Raw genomic sequence first — 18,960 nt, forward strand, 5'->3', positions numbered from 1 at the left:
GAGCACTTCTGTTGTCTTTTGTATGTGTTTTGGAGTTTTTACGTGTTTTGGAGTTTGTACGTGCTTTGTCTCTAGGGGCCACCGTAAATATACTTTTATTTATTCACTCCACATAAAATGTAATAAATCATATAATACAAAAAATAATATTTTTACATTTCAACTTTTAACTATTTAAATTTTCAGCTTTTTCCTTTTAAACAAATTTAAAGTGAAACCACACAAAACACTGCAAACCACAACACAATTAAATATAAATTTAAATATGAAAACAAAAAGAAGATGCATATTCTCTGTCATATAGGCCAGCATGAATAAACTTTCTGAATCATCCGCAACTGAAAATAGTTGTCGATGATTACTATACCTTTCTAATGTGAGTTGTTGTCCCTGGCCTTCTTTCTCCGTCTCTCCCTCCCTCCCCTCCTGTTCCTGTGCTACTGCGAGTGTAACTACACCCCCCCCCCCCCCAGCGCAAAGCACAAGGGAGTACATGCGGAGTGAAGCGAAAAAAAAGTGCGAGAGAGAGGGTGAGAGAAAAAAAAAACAACAACAACCCACGGCTCGTGATAAGGAGCCGGCTCACGTCGAAGATCCGGCTCTAAGAGCCTTTTTGTTCACGACCGACACATCACTACTGTGTTTACATTAAAGCATTATGATAGACTATAGGATAACAGAACACAAAATAATAATATATGCAAGTGACAAATGGCAAATGAATTCTGTCCTAGCCACTTTGTCACATGGAGGAAAAGCTCATCAGTGTCGTGGCTAATCATCCAGAGCTATATGATGCTAGCTGCTACTTCTACTGAGACAGGAATAAAAAGGACCTAGCTTGGAGGCACATAAGTGAGGAGATCGGGCAACCTGGTAAGTTCATTCATTCTTCTTTTGAATTTTCAGACTGACCCGATGAAGCCACGCAAAAGTTAGCAAGCTCGCCTACTGTCCCGCTATTTTCCACTGATGTACAAATACCTTTCTGCTAACAAGATAATGTGTTTATTCAGAGGACATCTGCAGGAGAAAGTGGAAGAGCCTCAGGGACACATATAATAAGGAGAAGAGGAGTAGGATGCAGCAGGATCGGGTAAGAGATGGAAGTTCTTCGTGGTCATGGGGTTTCTGGACCCTTTCCTCGCCCCGCGGGAGACAAGCGGCAATATGGTGCGGACTGTGGAGAACTTCCCCCCCGAGGACCAGGGACAGCCCAGAGAGGCAGCAGGGGAGTGTCAGTCAGAAGGTATGTTTACCTTTAGAGCCGGTCGGAGCGGACATGCTCCATTTTGCTTAACTATTTTTAAATCCCGGTAGCACTGCAACCACGTAAGCTAGCGCAATAATTTTTTTTGCATATGAAACCGGAGGAGTTGTACTTACATCTTATGCCATCAGCTTGTCCTAGGTCACAGTTTCCTTCCACATATAGCTTTGCAAAAACTGCATAAAAAGCACTTGCAGCAACAAAAACATAATATTCCAGAAACACGCTTTGCCGATCCAAGTAGCTGTTCATAACACTTCCTACGTCCATCGGCGTGAACTATCGCATGTCCGCCATGACCTTCCCGAAACCGGACGTGACGTCATTTTGCGGAAATGTAGTTTTTTTTACCATTGGGGCCTTATGAGTCTATACTTGTGTTTTTAAAAGTTATGTTTGACTTTATGACTTTCTGTGTCGTTTCTGGGATGCTTAGGACTCATATTGCACTGCTGGAAATAGTTTATTTTGATGCATATGCTGTTATTTTGCAAATTTGCATTATAATATTTATTTTCGTTTTTCTTGCAGTATATGAAAATTGGTGTATTTCAAAAATAAAACTATGAAGACACTTAAAATAAATTTCCTGTGGTGGGAAACTAGTTTGTGCAACTTTTTTGTATTTACAATTTTGAGGGATAAGCCTCTTAAATTTCTGTAACTAGCAATATATGTTAAAAAAACAAAAACGATTTTCAATTTTTTTGTAGTTTATTGCGCTTTTTTGCAATTTATGTAATTACTATGCACTTAATGCAGACATATTATTAAAATCTGGGCTATAATGGTTGTATTGATGTATATCAACTTGAAATGCTCCCAAAAATGGCTCCACAGCATGTAAAAATATAATATAAGCTCTGGCGGACTTGGTTCTATGGTAGGTCTTAAAGGGTTAATGTAGGCAGTTAATTTATGCGTGTTGTCATATAGGAATATATTTTGTTTATTAATAAACAGTATACAGTGGTCCCACTGTTCATCTGTCACTGCCTCGCCTTTTCGCTGATTTTTTTTATTGCACCGTACAGCTTTCAACAATGTGCATTGCATTCTGCAGCCTGATTGACAAATCTCCTCCGTGTCGTGTCTCCTGCGCTTGCCAAACTTATCATGTTTGGTTTTGATAACCATCACGTCCAATAGAAAAGACAGCACAAAAACACTCATAACTATGAACCTCATTCGGAAATACACACCTGAGGGAAAAAGGCGCACGAAAGTGGCGCCGCAGAAGGAGAAAAAGCGCGGCATAATAATACTTTTACGTTTTAAAATCGACAAAGGTTTGAACTTTGAGAATCAACTTGTGAGAACTGCGACTACTGTTCATGTGCTGGAATAAATGAGAGACCACTGTATATAATTTCTCTATGACTATTGTTTTCAACCTGTTAACATTTAATATTGTCTTGATAGAGTCAACTGATTATGCACCACAGCCATCACCTGTTGCTTTTCCTGGCTCCCCAGTCCCTGGTCCCTCCGCTCCTGCTGCTGCACCCACAGGTATGTTGTGATGGCTGCACTTACAGCCACACAGTGGTAATATCACCATGTTAGTGTAGAGGCTTATAAGTAATATTGCATTCACATTTCTTTCTTTAAATATAGGAATTTATTTACAGAACAATAAATAACTAGTTTTGGTTTAGAATTCAATCACATATCCACATAACACTGCATTCTAAAATAAGTGCGCACATTTTAGTTTACACTGTTATGTATGATTAATCTTTTGTTTTCTGAGTTACCTTAGTTGCAGCTGTTCCAGTCCCTTGATTAAGGAGCCAAGAGGTGGAAAAGGGGCGGAGCGAGCTTTAAAGGAAGGCTACAAATTGGTTCACGCCATAATTCAGGACCATGGGGGGGAATTGGAGTTCATTATGTTTGGTTTAGTTAGGTTTTGTGTGTTTTTACCCCTTTTCCTGTTTTTGTGGGCTGATCAGCCACTATTTAAGTTTCCCCTTTGTCTCGTTAAGTTAGGTTAGTTTGTGTGAGTTATCAGTTGTGTTGTCAACTTTGAGTAGAGTTTTGTTAGTTTGACCTCTTTTATGGGCCCAAGATTTTGATTCTTTTTGCATGAGTTAACCAATTATGTTTTTTGGGTTAAATAAAAAATCATTTTTTGGACTTTAACCTGTGCCTAAGTTTCCTTCACTGCTCGGTCCATCACATGCTTTTCCTGGCTCCCCAGTCCCTGGTACGGTGTACATTTTAGGACATCGTCAGGTATCAGACAAAAAATTGTCAGGTGTCAGTTGTCAAAAAAAAAATTGTCAGGTATCAGAAAAAAAATTGTCAGGTGTCAGAAAAAAAATTGTCAGGTGTCAGTTGTCAAAAAAAAAAAAGTCAGGTATCAGACAAAAAATTGTCAGGTGTCAGAAAAAAAATTGTCAGGTGTCAGTTGTCAAAAAAAAAAAAGTCAGGTATCAGAAAAAAAATTGTCAGGTGTCAGAAAAAAAGTTGTCAGGTGTCAGAAAAAAAGTTGTCAGGTGTCAGAAAAAAAATTGTCAGGTGTCAGAAAAAAAGTTGTCAGGTGTCAGAAAAAAAATTGTCAGGTGTCAGTTTAAAAAAAAAAAAAAGTCAGGTATCAGAAAAAAAATTGTCAGGTGTCAGTTGTCAAAAAAAAAAAAGTCAGGTATCAGACAAAAAATTGTCAGGTGTCAGAAAAAAAATTGTCAGGTGTCAGTTGTCAAAAAAAAAAAAGTCAGGTATCAGAAAAAAAATTGTCAGGTGTCAGAAAAAAAGTTGTCAGGTGTCAGAAAAAAAGTTGTCAGGTGTCAGAAAAAAAATTGTCAGGTGTCAGACAAAAAAGTTGTCAGGTGTCAGAAAAAAAGTTGTCAGGTGTCAGAAAAAAAATTGTCAGGTGTCAGTTGTCAAAAAAAAAAAAGTCAGGTATCAGAAAAAAAATTGTCAGGTGTCAGTTGTCAAAAAAAAAAAAGTCAGGTATCAGACAAAAAATTGTCAGGTGTCAGAAAAAAAATTGTCAGGTGTCAGTTGTCAAAAAAAAAAAAGTCAGGTATCAGAAAAAAAATTGTCAGGTGTCAGAAAAAAAGTTGTCAGGTGTCAGAAAAAAAGTTGTCAGGTGTCAGAAAAAAAATTGTCAGGTGTCAGAAAAAAAGTTGTCAGGTGTCAGAAAAAAAATTGTCAGGTGTCAGAAAAAAAGTTGTCAGGTGTCAGAACACAAGGTACCAGAGAGAAAATCTTCCTGCAGGTGGCGCTGTTGTCATGTCCCACCCGAATTGATTTCCAAATATGTCATCAACGTGTGACCGTGGGAGAGCGTAAGGTCATTGACCTCACCGGAGTTTTACCGTGGTTCAGGCTCCTAACGACACAAGGTAAGTTTAACTTTTTCTCCCTTTTGTTCATATTTTTGCCACAGTTGTGTTATATTAAGTTGCAGTTATGTTGTGAAAGTTACATATCAGAGACGGAAAGCCAGTTTTGTACGAAACCAAATCAGTACTATTTTTGTCTGGCTAATTCATTCTAGCTAGCGACAGTGGTGAAACGTGATTCAAATTTAAACTGTTCAGTAATTGTTTTGTATACATTTCAGCAAATGGACAAGCTGAAAGCTTACGAGCAGTTGCATTTGAATACTAATCCTATTTGAAGTAATACATTTCCAGTGGTAGACATGTTAGATTGTCACACCTGGCTATGCATTGTTTTATTAATATTATATATTGTCTTGATAGCTTGAAGGGGATGATGCCGGTTTCATATCACTGGACTTATCCATGGCAGTAGAGTACATCCATGCACAGAGAATCATTCACCAGGATATAAAGCCAGCAAATGTCATGGTAAGCCATATTGTATTTTTCTTTTTCTCCACTTTGTTTTTGAAGATCAAAATAAAAATAGTATATTATTTATTTAACTTTATTCTCTTCAGTCTATTAAACACTACATTTGAACAATGAGAAACGTTTCTGGCATATTCATATAAAGGATTTTTTTTTTAAAGTAAGAAGCCTTACATTGTTTCTTTAATAGTCCAATTTTTCTTTAATATGTTGGTTCTTGCACACCTACAAAATTCCCAAACATGTTGTAAGTTTAGGCTTTACAAACTGAAAGTTTCTATTCTTTTATTAGTCTGTACCACTTGCTTAAGTGGAATGGGGATTAAAAAATGCACAGGACTATAAAACCGGGTTGGATCATTAACCAATCTGTTAATTTTAATGTTTGGTATAATAAACAATCTCAGAATAAATCTGCAGTGATTGGGTGATCTGGGTGCTAAAAGCTTTGAGGGTTTTTTTTTTTTCCCCAATTATGAGCTGTGGTCTTTGGAATGACATTTTTGATAACATTTGTGAAATTTTAGACAACCTGGTAAGTTCTTATATGTATACCTTATAGGTTCACCACCCTTCTAAAAAGGCAGTCCTGACAGACTGGGGCATGGCAAACATAAGAGACACTGTGATGCTTCGTCAAGGGAGTAAGTTCACTGCCCAGGCTACTGGTCCAGCTGGTGGCACATATCTTTACATGGCCCCTGAATGCATACTGATGTTTGAAGAGGCCTCGTTCCAGACAGACATGTGGTCCCTCGGAGCCACATATCTGGAGATCCTGACGGGTTCCGCTCCGTGGATGGTTAAAAAACAAAGAGAACTGGCTGCACTAATGGCCACCAAAACCCCACCACATGCCCTATCACATCTCAGTGACAAAAACAGTTTTCTTGGTGGTTTGGTGAGCTATGACCCAGACTCAAGGCCTTCCGCATCTGATGTTGTTAAGTTTCTCAAGTCAGGCCTTGATCTTACGAGCCGATATGGCTACAAGTGGTAATGGTGCTACAGTCTGCAGTTCAAAAGTCTTTCAATGTGAATTATGTTCTACATTTTGTTAACAAAAGTTGTGGTAAATGAAACACTGAATCATTATGAAAGATGGCACCTTGTCAATTGTATTTCAAAATTTTATTGTACATTTTGTTGGTCAGACAGTTTTCAAATTACCTGTTGATTTTAAACAAGGATAAATAAATGTTAACAAACACTGTTGTATGATTTTATTGGTCATTGGAAATGTTTACTGGTGCACCTTCCATCCTCTCTCTCTTCAGAAAGATGTATATGTCATTTGCCTCGGCAAACGTAGAAGGTGTAGGAACTGCATTTCTGTTCATGGCAGTTGTGAGCTCTTGGACTAGCATGAGGTATGCAGCAAGGCAACCATCAGGTGTGCAGGGAAACTGGCTGTTTTCTAAAATGTTCTGGCACATGTCTCTGAATTCCTGGTTTGCTACCAGTGAAGGCTCTTCCCTCTCACAGATTAATTGCTTGGCATAGTCTAAAAGGTCTGGGTCAACAATGTGCAGCACATTGCCATATCCTGCGAATGAAAGACAATATTGAAAAGATGTTCACTTTGAATGTTAAAAATAAATGAATAATGACAAAGCTGTTCTAGAACCTGTATAAGAAGCAGTCAGTGTTTACAGATGTTATTACAGAAACTTAAAGATGGAAATATCACTCAAACATTTAGATAAATTTTTAGTTAAAGGTGTCAATATGAAGCCATTTTAGTATTGACAGTAGAAATTCAGAAATCTCTTATTGTACTACAAGTAGGCTTCTTCGGAAGACACAAAAGAGAAAGCACATTATAACAGTTTTACGCTCATTACACTGGCTTCCAGTATATTTTAGAAAATTCATTTTAAAATTTTAGTAATGACTTTCAATGCTCCGAATCGTGAAGCTCCTGCCTTAATTTCTGATCTTATAGAACCCCACGCTCCCTCTCCCAGCCTGTGATCATCTAATCAATGGCTGTTAGTAGTCCCACCAGAAGACCAGAGGCAAGAGATTCTCCAAAGCGGTGGCTCCCAGGTCATGGAATGCTCTGCCTCCATCATTACGTTTCCTTGATTGCATTTATTCTGTATGTTCGATTGTGCTGTTTTATGTTCATCTGTTTTATATTATTGTGAAGCCACTTTGTGGTTTTTATCCTGTGAAGAGTGCTATATCAAAGTAAAAGTAAACTAATGAAAGTTAAAAAACAAACAAAAAAATAAAACCCCACAGGCTTTCAAATGACATACCAGGAGGTGGTGAGGTAAACAGAAGGTCGGGTTTCCCAAATGGACCAGGTGCATTGCGTTGCTTGCGGATGTCATGGGTGTTCCAAACTGTTTGCTCCGTTTTTAAGTCTCTTTGAAGCAGTGGCAAGTGTGAGTACTGCAAGCAGTTGCTATGAAAAAGGAGAATTAAAAAATTAATATGTTCATCTGCTTCTTTGAGGTAGAATAAGTAAAAGCTAAATTTTAATCAGTACTCAAAAAACAAAGGCATTCCTAGACCACATACTTTCATACTGCTGCTTGATTATTTTTCATGTCTAAAAATATTGACTTACATGTGCACAGGATTGTCCAGTTCAAGGATCCCAGACTCCATCATGGCCTACGCATGTTGTTTTGAAAAAGACATAAGTTGTGAAGGTGAGAATTTCATTAGTGAAAAGGTACAGATGTACATAAACACAGATTCTGGCCTTGTGTTTTCAGATAAACTAATCCATCGTATGTTTAACGAAATTTTGATGGCTAGTCTTTGTTAATAGGTTTTACAGGTGAAAGATTTGCTTTACCTCAAATGTTGTCAGCCATTTCTTAATCCATGTCCGCTTTAAAATACTGTTGAAACATTCAGCTCTCTAAACAACAGAAACATGACATTATCAGTTTTGTTGTCAGGTTGTTACTTTAGAAATAGTCATTTACCAGCTTAAAGACCTACCTGGTTGTGCACTGATGTCCCCATTCTGAAGCACCTCCATGCCTGATTCCCAAGATCTCGCATGTGAAATGCCATCTGCATTTGACCCACAACAAGGTTCTCCTTTCCTCTGTCCCCCCGAATCATTTGAGGACAGCCTAAAGACACAAACTGAAGATAATTAGTGAATGATGAAAAAATAAATTTATTAACAAAATGTAATCTTTTTTAACCCCCCATTTTTTTAGTATATTGCATACCACCCTGTTCTTGAACAGCCTCAAAGAAGTATCTGGCCACAAAGTTTTGTTTGCGGTTGGATGTGCCCACCTTTAGCCATAGAACCTTCCTGGAAAATCTGAAAAGAAAGAAACAGAAAAGTGGCCACTTGTACATATGATTTAATCATGTTTTGGCACTATGTTTGGTTTTTGTTACATTCCCCAAGAGTGACAGAGGATTTTTATGAAATACAATATAATCAAGTGTGCCTTATATTCAAGTGTTCATATATTTTCACATAACCAAGCCTATTGTTGAAGAATCACCTAACCAAGTCTATTGAAAGGAAAACATGATGCATTCCTTACCTCAGTGTCTGAGATGTTTGACAAACATGATATAATGATGCATTCTTTACTTCAGTGTCTGTGATGTCAGATAAAGCATGATATACTTCTGTATTCTTACCCCAGTGTGTGAAAGATCAGATAAGCTGATCTAATGCCTAACCTCTCTTCGACTTCTCACAAAAGAGAAAGTACTATGTAACCTGCTTTTTCCTATAAATAAAGGAAGCAAGCCTGCATTCGGTGTGTGTGTTCCTCAGAGACACTCACCCGTGCGCACGCTCTTATACACTCTGAGTTTGGTCTGCAGTGTCTTATTTCTCTTGCTTGTGTTTGAACAAATGTCTTCCCCTGACAAAGAGTATGCTGGTTTTCCATTGTATTATGTCTAGGCGTTGTTTCTGGTTCCTCCGGCCATTTTGACTGCCATAGTTGTGTAGGCTTACATGCCTTTGGAATTGAATGTGACTCTTGACTGTGTTCAGACTGACGCGAGGGGAGAGCTGCCTTTTGTTTTGTAATCCCTTGTATTCTCCTGTGTATGTGTTGGTTAGGTAGGTTATCGTAAATTGTACATTTTATTTTCTTTGGAGTTAAATTCTGTTTACTTTATATCAGGGATGTTTTGTTTGTTGTGTTGGTCTTGGCCCTCCCTGAAATTAACTGCCAGTCTGAAATGGAACTTTAAGACTAGCAGGAAATAAGCCTTTTAAAAACCGCCATCTTGAATACTCCTTCACTATTCATACTTTATCTTGGTCCCTTAGACCAGGCTTGGCCAAATCCAGACCTCGAGGGCCAGTGTCCTGCATGTTTTAGATATCACCCTGGGTAAACACACTTGAATAAAATGATTAGTTCATTACCAGGCCTCTGGAGAACTACAAAACATGTTGTGAGGGTAATTTAGCCATTTGAATCAGCTGTGGATCAAGGACACATCTAAAACCTGCAGGACACCGGCCCTCGAGGCCTGGACTTGCCCATCCCTGCCCTAGACTCCTCAGGAGAGATAACACCTCAGTTTACCGCACATCCTTATCTTGAAGCAACTTTGTACTATCACTGAATATAATAAATTAAGTAGCGAATGCCATATTCAAACCTACCCATCAATCCCCAAATGTATCCACATTCCAAAGAACTTCAGTTTATCATTGCCTATATGAAACAACAAATAATAATTACAATTTGTTTCAACAGAAGTACCATCAAAACATGTTTGGAAGGTTAATTGAAAAGATAAAATAAATACCATCAATGTGCCATGTGTCATTTGGACCACGGCTGATGTAATTCCGACGGGGAATTTTCTTCTTTCCAGGAGATCTCCTCTGAAGACCACTTGCATCCATATACCTCATTATATTAGCAACATCGTCTCTACAGTAACAATAGATTTTACTATGAGCTCAACAGTAAAACAAGAGAATACTTGATTATATACACACTATTTAACCAACCTGTAACAAGGCCGCACTCCTCTGACATCCCTTACCCGCTTTACCATTGCCCTGATTCCTTGTTCAGGAGACCACTGTTTCATCTCACTCTAAAAAACAAACAAACAGACAATTGAATGTTTTTTTTTTTTAATCACTACAGAAAATAACATTTATTGTTTCTACAATAGCTCATGACACAGACTTCAGGAAAATATATATTTTTTGCACTGATGTTTTAACGCTTACCTCCACAGCTTTGTGGATTTCAGTAAAAGGTCGTTGGGGGCATCTTCGCTTCAACCCTAGAAGTTTTAAAACTCGTCTCAGATGCCTCTCACTGTTAAAAGACAACACAGACTTACATTATATTGAATGCAAACTGCATGTTTTGTCATTTTAGAGAGTTGTCACGGAAACTGTTGAAATGCAGACTTACCTTATTTTATGCCCATATGAATTCAGTGCACAGCTGATTTCCTTTTGTTTTAAGCCTTTGTTGAACAATGTTATTATCATCATATCTTGAAAGGTTAAGTGTAACAACAACAGTCTAATTGATCACCCACCTCTTACACTGAACATAAGTAATTAACCAGTAAAGTACTAAATCTTTTTATGTGGCAATTACACTAAAAGCATCGTCAATTCAGTGCCCACAAATAAAACGTGTAGCAAAAAATACACTTCTTTGATATTAAATAGGTGAACAGTAGTTAATAAATAAGTTGTACTTTAGTCATTTATTTTTAATGCTCTTTTTTTAATAAAAAAAAAAGTATTTTTGGTACAGTCATGGGAACCAGCCAGAGTCGGATACTCCTTTCATCATCGTCAGATGACATATTGCAGCAAAGTCTAAAAACAATAACAGAAAAAAAAAATCAGGATCAAAAAATATCCCGACAGTAGCAATATAGAAAAGAGAAATAAAGAAAAAGAGCGACAGAAAGGATGCAGGCTGCTCGTAAGCTTTCAGCTTGTCCATTTGCTGAAATGTATACAAAACAATTACTGAACAGTTTAAATTTGAATCACGTTTCACCACTGTCGCTAGCTAGAATGAATTAGCCAGACAAAAATAGTACTGATTTGGTTTCGTACAAAACTGGCTTTCCGTCTCTGATATGTAACTTTCACAACATAACTGCAACTTAATATAACACAACTGTGGCAAAAATATGAACAAAAGGGAGAAAAAGTTAAACTTACCTTGTGTCGTTAGGAGCCTGAACCACGGTAAAACTCCGGTGAGGTCAATGACCTTACGCTCTCCCACGGTCACACGTTGATGACGTATTTGGAAATCAATTCGGGTGGGACATGACAACAGCGCCACCTGCAGGAAGATTTTCTCTCTGGTACCTTGTGTTCTGATACCTGACAATTTTTTTTCTGACACCTGACAACTTTTTTGTCTGACACCTGACAACTTTTTTTCTGACACCTGACAACTTTTTTGTCTGACACCTGACAACTTTTTTTCTGACACCTGACAACTTTTTTGTCTGACACCTGACAACTTTTTTGTCTGACACCTGACAACTTTTTTTCTGACACCTGACAACTTTTTTTCTGACACCTGACAATTTTTTTTCTGATACCTGACTTTTTTTTTTTTGACAACTGACACCTGACAATTTTTTGTCTGACACCTGACAACTTTTTTTCTGACACCTGACAACTTTTTTTCTGACACCTGACAATTTTTTTTCTGATACCTGACTTTTTTTTTTTTGACAACTGACACCTGACAATTTTTTGTCTGACACCTGACAACTTTTTTTCTGACACCTGACAACTTTTTTTCTGACACCTGACAATTTTTTTTCTGATACCTGACTTTTTTTTTTTTGGACAACTGACACCTGACAATTTTTTTTCTGACACCTGACAATTTTTTTTCTGATACCTGACAACTTTTTTTTTGACAACTGACACCTGACAATTTTTTGTCTGATACCTGACGATGTCCTAAAATGTACACCGTACCCTGGTCCCTCCGCTCCTGCTGCTGCACCCACAGGTATGTACATCAGGCACTGATAGCTTTTTACTCGCTTGTAGTGATGGCCAAATGAAGCTTTCCGAAGCACTGAAGCTTGTATTGAAAAACGGTTCATTACTCAAAGCTTTTCAACACAGTCCTCTCCGGTGACATCTGGTGGCGAAAATTTTAAAGAGCAGCTTGAATCTGCAGAATAAAACGGACTGCTCAATTATCACTGCTCACTCAAGAGTGGAGTTCTCTCTGATATTGGGCCACCATTCCGTTGCTTTGAACATGTAATTGGTTTTGTTTTCTCGATTGGGGGGCTGAAAAAAAATGTAATGCGTATTTGCGTAATACATTTTGATCAATAAACTTTCCCTATTTAAACATGCACTATGGTGTGGCCTTTCTTTGCTCATAAGTCCTTGATGTTGGTAAATACAATAAGTGAGCAATATATATAATATACATATGAGACTGCACAGCACATTATGGAGTATGCCCCTGCTGTGAAGTCCTGCCTCCATCTACTTGTCATTTAATCGCTGGACAGGTTCATACAAAATATTAGATTAGACCAATTGTCGTATACATATTTTTGACCTAGGGGTGGGATTGATTGTGAACTGGAAAGGGAAAATGCTTAGGGGGCTGAGTACGGCTGCATCGTCACTGATTTGTAGAATCATTTTGATTCGATACAGGATCCGATTCAATTTGATTGGAATCTGGAAAGTTTTGCCTCAGTCAGAAATATTACAATTCTGGTCATTTATCAGTATGTATCCATAATTTCGTATCTATTAAAAGAAAGCTGACACATGTGAGACTTAATTAGAGATGTAAACAGAGAGTTATGAAACCTGCAGCTGCAGAAGCCAGCGAAGAAAAAAGAGGCAAACACAGCGCGGACCCGACGACACACCAAAATCTGATTCTGACGCGTCGGGTCCGCGCTCTGTGTTTACGTTTGTATGCAGAATCCGTAAACCTGCTCCCAGTTACTGTTTTAGCTGCATGGTGTTTGACGACATGTTGTGAGGTTTAACCTGAGATGCTGGCGTTTCAGGCATAATAACGTTAATTTACAAATCGACACAGGATTGTAATGAATCAATATCACTTTATTCAATTTAGCATGGATTGTAATCAGAAAGGCAATAATCAAAACCCACCCCTAATCAAGAACTTGCAAAGTAAAAACATGATCTATGTAAGGTAGCCCTTTTGTTATTTACATTTAAAAAGAGGATTAGTGTTACTGTGCGCTGGCTGAGTCTGTTTCTTTTCTTAGAAATAGTTTCTCCTGCCCTGGAGAAAATCCACTTGCATGGAACAGAAGAGGCTGTGGAGTGCAGGGACTACACTGTAAGTTGGTAGATATGCAGGTATTCCTGGGTCCTGCAGACTATCACCTAAAAACAATAAACAAAATGATTTTCTAAACTGTAGCAATGTAATGTACGTATAGTGTCAAATACATTTTTGTAGTCTTCATTAGCTTTAATTCACATGGAAGTGTTCCTAAAGTCATATGCTGTAATGATATTTACATTATGAAAACATGATTTTGGACATTTCAAGTTTTTCACTTCGGCAGATAAAATGAATTGTGCAAAATCAACTTAAAATATTCCCACACGCCAGAACGTCCTCTTTTCCTCGCTGGCTCCATATCTGTCAGTGGAATGATCACCTCTTCGCTATCTGTCACCATCAACACACTCCACGAATCCCGAGGATGATTCACTTCCTTATATCCGTTTGAATCAGGTACCGAAGCAGTTACGTGCGTAATGAAGCTTCGGACGTCACTGGTCACGTGACTTTTGCCAAACGAAGCAAGCCTCGACACAGTGCTTCTGAACCAGTGTGTTGTTTTTTTCGACACACGCTTCGGAGCGTCAGCTTCAAGCAGGCCATCACTACTCGCTTGGATTCCCTTGTGATTACCTTTACTAAATATCTACAACCAATCTGTTTATATCCTGTTTTTTGTATTTTTTTTTTTTTTAATTTTGAAAATGAAAATCTAGTAGCAGCCTTCTCATTACTTTGTGTTGTTTTGTGCTGTGTTTTACAGGCCCACAGAGGAGGACAGCTCAAAGGCGGTCGAGGGACAGGTCCCATGACGGTCCATCGGCGGTGGAGCTGGCCATCCTGGAGTCCCTGAAGAGGCCACGCCAGTCTCCAACGGAGCATTTCCTCCTCGGCCTTGTTCCTGCTCTGGAGAGCATGCCGCCTCAGACACGAGAATTCGTGAAATTTCAAATGTATAAATTAGTTTTTGAAAACAGCACAGCTGTGTTAAATTTGGAAACATTAGACCCTAGCAATCAGTAGTTTTCTGATGAGGCAGCAGGCTCTCAAGGGCAGAAACAATGTTGTTATTTTTCTGAGGCTCTTCCACTCCAAGCTGGGTTCCTTTTTATTCCTTTCTCTGGTGGTGGTCAGAGGGCCCGGTGGCGCCAGTGTCCGGCAGCCTCGCCTCTGTCAGTGCGCCCCAGGGCAGCTGTAGCTACAATGTAGCTTGCCATCGCCAGTGTGTGAATGTGTGTGTGAATGGGTGAATGACTGAATGTAGTGTGAAGCGCTTTGGGGTCCTTAGGGACTAGAAAAGCGCTATACAAATGCAGGCCATTTACCATTTACCATTCTCTCTGTAAATAGTTACATTTTATATATTTATGTTTAATGTTTTTGTTAGTGAATTTATATATTTTTTCCAATAAACATTTGTAATGACTAATGTCTCTGTTCTACTACACAGCAAATATTGGCACCCAACTTGACACATGTAGAGTTTATTTCAGGTACGGCGAGGACGTCTTTTACGCCGCTGCTCTGCTCTCCACAGTAAATATAGAAGGGAGACTCTCTCTTCAAGCGCTAGCTCGACAGCTGCCATCTTGCAAAGATAACGTCAGGCACAACTTCCTCCCACATTCCTCCCACATTTCCGGTCAAAATATGCAATTTTGAGGCGCGATTGATTTGTGTTGGACACGCGTCAAGGTACGAATGTGCACGCGACAAATTAGGGGCGTCTGGGGCGTTTTCGCTTGCGTCTAAGGCTTTAATTTTGTGCAATATGAAATTCATGCATGGATGAGTATGAGCCAGTTTATATCTTATGGAGCGTGCCCTGCGGGCTTTCAGAGCACTTGTTCAGTCTTTTTTGTGGCCCTTTCTACAGTTTTGGTAAAATAAAATAAAAAAGAGAAAGAGAGATGGTTTGTAAGGTTTGTTCAGTGTACACAAAAACAGTTTTCCAAGCTCCTCCATTTAGTTCCAGGATGTTTCTGCAATTGTGGGCTCACAGAGTATTAGCATCAGTCTCAGGAAGTCTGAAAGGATCATGTGTGACAAACATCCCTGCCAAGTGATTTTCTGTTGATTTCTTGCACACATGAACAATTTCAAGAGAATTGCCAAAACTTTGTCAGAAGTATCCAAATGTTAATGGGCTGACTGGATAACCAAAAGAATCGAGTTTGCAATGAGATACACTCGGAAAAATGCAATTGTCATTTTGCAGCCATTGTTTTCTAGTGATTGTGTTTAGGAAAAATACTACTCATGTGATAAGTAAGAAAACTTTAATAATGTACATTGTGCATCAATGAATAGATTAGAACAGTTCTTGTGGACTAGATTTTGCAGCTTGACCTACCATAAAGACTAAAGGTCATGTGACCTTTAGATTCAAGATTCAAGAAAATTAAAGAAGCTTATTGTCAAATACACCGCAAAACGCAAGTGGTTACACAGAGCAATGAAATTTTTACTTTGCAGGTTCCCTTTGTAGCACTTGTAGCTTATGTGTGGGTGTAGCCAGAATCTAAAGTGCAAGTAGTTGCAACACTGTCACAGTGCTAATATATACAGAGTATGCAATATTAAAATTTTTATATTGTATGAAGTTGTGTTATGTTGTATATAAATGTAGAAAATTGCAAATTTACAGGTTAGGTTAAAGATAATTACAGTTTGACAGTTACTTATTAGTAGCCTGATGGCATGTGGATAGAAGTTGTTTTTTAATCTGGTTGTCCTTGCTTTCACACTCCTGTAGCGTCTGCCAGATGGCAGAAGTGGGAACAGTGTGAACAGTGCGTGCTGTGGGTGCAATCCTTGATGACGTTGTGTGCCCTTTTCCTGACCCGAGTGTTGTAGTGGTGGGAAGGGTACTCCATAGATGAATTGTGCTGTTTTAATGACACACTGGAGTGTTCCCGTACCACATTATGATGGAGTTTGTCAGGATACTCTCCACTGTGCATCTGTAAAAGTCGCTGAGAATTTTGGAGGTTAATCCAAATTTTCTCAGCTTCCTTAGGAAGAAAAGTTGTTGTTGAGCCTTCCTGATGATGTGCCAAGTTTTATGGGTCCAGGTGAGATCCTCATTGATGTGGTTGCTGAGGAATTTGAAGGTCTTCACCCTCTCCACCTGTGTCCCATTGGTGTATAGTGAGGTGTGTTTGTCTCTCCTCATCCTTAGGTCAATAATCATCTCCTTAGGCTTTCAGCATTTAAGGAGAGATTATTTCCCAGGCACAAGAACACCAGCTGAGGTGTTGCTCTGGGAGGGGACACAGTCATGGGTGAAGAGGGTGTATAGGAGTGGACTGAGCACACAGCCTTGGGGAGTCCCTGTGCTTTTTACCTGATGTCCTGGTACCAACTCTAACTGCCTGAGGTCTGCCTGTGAAGAAGTCCAGGACCCAGCGAATATAGGTGTCCTTATTTTCGAGGTGTGAGAGGGCTGTGCGGATGGCTGCAGTATCGGCGTCTTCGGTAGAACAATTCTTCCAATATGCAAATTGTAGAAGGTCTAATGTGTCCAGGATGGCTTCTTTGATATGGGACATGACTATCCTCTAAAAACAGTTCATTACAATTGAAGTGAGTGCGATGGGGCGATAGTCGTTCAAACAGGTTATATTGTTTCTTTAGCTCCCGATACATTGATTTTTGACCAGTTCTTTAGCAAGTTTTTTTTTACTGTTGTGCTGAGTAAGCTGGAAAAAGTTTCAATCTCGGCCCCCTGCCAATTTGCTTTCTACCTCTCTGCAACATTGACCAACGGACATAAGGCAGCAGGCCAACATACTGACAGCACTAAAGTCTTACGCAGTCTATAGAGTACCAAACCTTTCCCCAATAATGGCTAGTATGATAGCCAGGTGGATAGAGAACAGTTCCCAATTAGTGTAGCAGAAAAGAATGATGCATTGCTTCCATGACATGGGCACATGGCATAGTCTCCAGCTATATTGTCTTATTGTCTGGGAAACTATTTTGTGGACTGATGAGATAGGTGAACTTTTTGGAAGCTCTGTGTCATTTTACACCCGATGCAAAACTAACAGCATTTCATTCGTAGAGCATTATACAAAGAGCCAAACATGGTGGTGGTGGGAGTGCGATGGTCTGGGGTTGTTTTGCTGCATCAGGACTTGAATGATGCATATTTACTCTAGTAATCTGTGTATAATATTAAAACTAGTTTGATCTGAAACATTTAAGTGTGACAAACAGTGTTGGGACTAACACGTTATTAAGTAACGCATTACAGTAATTACGTTATTATTGTGGTAACGAGCACGGTAACTAGTTATTATGCCAAAATCAGGAACGCGTTAGTCGTTACTGGGATTTAGATAGGGTCGTTACTCGTTACTTCGTGTGGTGGCTATCGCGGAGCTTTCACAGATTCAGTAACATTAGATAGTGGTGGAAGCTTTCAGGTGGATGAGGGAAAAGGGACGCAGAAGGAAAAGAGACCCGAGGCGGCCGCCGGTCCAAGTTTGAACTGAATTTCAGGTAAGAAGTTATGACCTGCAGTCTCTCTGGGTCAGATATGAACCAAGTTTAGGTGGAGTTTATTTTCATTATTCTGACTTTTTCCGTACTGCGTGCTAGTTAGCATGACGGAGTTTCTATACAGCTGGGTGGTGCTATGAAGTTAATGATGTTTAACTTTATTTTGTTCATAAGTTATTAGAGTTGCCAACCGTCCCGTCTGGTATTCAGAGAAAATATTACGCGTTTCTTATTGAGGTGAAAAGGAACAGTTTGTCCCGTAATTCAGCTACAATGAAAAAGGCACAAAGCTGGAGTTATTCTGTGTTTACGCTGCACAGCTGGCTCTTCTTCTTTCATTCTCCCCCCTCCCTCTCCCGTTTCTACTTCAATCATGAAAACTGATCAGTGATCAGCTGATCGGCTTTTCTCTCTTGTTTGTTTATCGCTCACTTTGCGCCAGAAAGAGGAAACCAGCGGATGTCGCGCTAAACAACAGCAGCACGTTTAAGCTTGATCAGCTGTTGTTAGAATTTATTTAATATTAATTTCTAGTATCAGCTGATGTTTGCTGGAGCCACAGCTGTAAAGCTGCTGGTCATGATGTCGGTTTGGATATGTGATGAGAGGGAAACATGAAGATGAAACCAGGAGATTTCCTTACTGAATCATCAGAGCTGAACAGGTGATGGAGAAACAGGTTTACCTTTTAGGTGACATGAATGAGTTGAAGGGAAGTTATGAACTGTTTCTGAGAGACAAATAACACCAGGATCCTTTTTTAGGTAGCTGACAGCTGGTAACTGTGCAGGTGCGGGTCTAGCAAAGTGTTGCCAGGGGGGCATGTAGGGCATTAACAGGGAGAGGGGGGCACAAGGAAATACTTTTCTTTCTTATTCTCATTTAAAATGTCTAGCTTTTAAAAAATAATTATCTGAATCTTACAACAAACGATTGATAGATTCATGCATATATACCATCAGAACAGTGTACATCACTGTCACAACAGCGTTTGTTTTCATTCAAAGGCTTTAAGATTTTTCCTATAATGGTGGGCCAGTCTCTAGTCAAAATGCCCGGGACGATTTTTTTGTCCCAGTCCAGCTCTGTATGCAGCTCA

The 18,960-nt window shown here is 39.1% G+C and overlaps 3 protein-coding genes across 3 annotated transcripts; 2 read left to right on the forward strand and 1 right to left on the reverse strand.

Moving 5' to 3' along the window:
• The first annotated feature begins 762 nt into the window (after positions 1-762).
• LOC147337443 (uncharacterized) lies at positions 763-14,378 on the forward strand. The gene is made up of 4 exons (XM_086262529.1): positions 763-876; positions 1,017-1,249; positions 2,693-2,782; positions 14,119-14,378. Exons 2-4 carry the CDS (start codon positions 1,123-1,125, stop codon positions 14,376-14,378), a joined length of 477 nt encoding a protein of 158 aa, XP_086118655.1. The 5' UTR covers positions 763-876; positions 1,017-1,122.
• On the forward strand, positions 3,450-6,306 carry LOC147337444 (uncharacterized). Its single transcript, XM_086262924.1, has 3 exons — positions 3,450-3,476; positions 4,981-5,088; positions 5,654-6,306. The coding sequence occupies exons 1-3, from the start codon at positions 3,450-3,452 to the stop codon at positions 6,089-6,091; spliced, it is 573 nt and encodes a 190-aa protein (XP_086119050.1). The 3' UTR covers positions 6,092-6,306.
• Positions 6,230-11,478, reverse strand: LOC147337445 (uncharacterized). The gene is made up of 13 exons (XM_086305047.1): positions 11,255-11,478; positions 10,863-10,900; positions 10,482-10,566; positions 10,292-10,382; positions 10,064-10,152; positions 9,856-9,983; positions 9,710-9,761; positions 8,292-8,389; positions 8,053-8,189; positions 7,904-7,969; positions 7,670-7,716; positions 7,356-7,504; positions 6,230-6,637 (listed from the first exon to the last, which is right to left on the reverse strand). Exons 2-13 carry the CDS (start codon positions 10,885-10,887, stop codon positions 6,315-6,317), a joined length of 1,290 nt encoding a protein of 429 aa, XP_086161173.1. The 5' UTR covers positions 10,888-10,900; positions 11,255-11,478; the 3' UTR covers positions 6,230-6,314.
• Positions 14,379-18,960: the final 4,582 nt, after the last annotated feature.

The sequence above is a fragment of the Aulonocara sp. 'chitande type north' Nkhata Bay genome, linkage group LG2, assembly GCF_057382095.1.
Source record: "Aulonocara sp. 'chitande type north' Nkhata Bay isolate Kocher_YH1m ecotype deep benthic linkage group LG2, A_spYH_male_GT1.1, whole genome shotgun sequence".
Classification (NCBI taxonomy): domain Eukaryota; kingdom Metazoa; phylum Chordata; class Actinopteri; order Cichliformes; family Cichlidae; genus Aulonocara; species Aulonocara sp. 'chitande type north' Nkhata Bay.

What these genes read in the sequence shown, in the direction of transcription:
- LOC147337443 (XM_086262529.1), top strand. Translation starts at nt 1,123, where the DNA reads ATGGGGTTTCTGGACCCTTTCCTCGCCCCGCGGGAGACAAGCGGCAAT. An exon ending in AGGGGAGTGTCAGTCAGAAG is followed by an intron (nt 1,250 to 2,692) that starts GTATGTTTACCT and finishes TTGTCTTGATAG; the next exon opens with AGTCAACTGATTATGCACCA. An exon ending in TCCTGCTGCTGCACCCACAG is followed by an intron (nt 2,783 to 14,118) that starts GTATGTTGTGAT and finishes TGTGTTTTACAG; the next exon opens with GCCCACAGAGGAGGACAGCT.
- LOC147337444 (XM_086262924.1), top strand. Translation starts at nt 3,450, where the DNA reads ATGCTTTTCCTGGCTCCCCAGTCCCTG. An exon ending in TCCTGGCTCCCCAGTCCCTG is followed by an intron (nt 3,477 to 4,980) that starts GTACGGTGTACA and finishes TTGTCTTGATAG; the next exon opens with CTTGAAGGGGATGATGCCGG. An exon ending in TAAAGCCAGCAAATGTCATG is followed by an intron (nt 5,089 to 5,653) that starts GTAAGCCATATT and finishes TATACCTTATAG; the next exon opens with GTTCACCACCCTTCTAAAAA.
- LOC147337445 (XM_086305047.1), bottom strand. Translation starts at nt 10,887, where the DNA reads ATGTCATCTGACGATGATGAAAGGA. An exon ending in ATACATTTGGGGATTGATGG is followed by an intron (nt 8,390 to 9,709) that starts GTAGGTTTGAAT and finishes CTTTCTTTTCAG; the next exon opens with ATTTTCCAGGAAGGTTCTAT. An exon ending in CTGGACAATCCTGTGCACAT is followed by an intron (nt 7,505 to 7,669) that starts GTAAGTCAATAT and finishes CCTTTTTCATAG; the next exon opens with CAACTGCTTGCAGTACTCAC.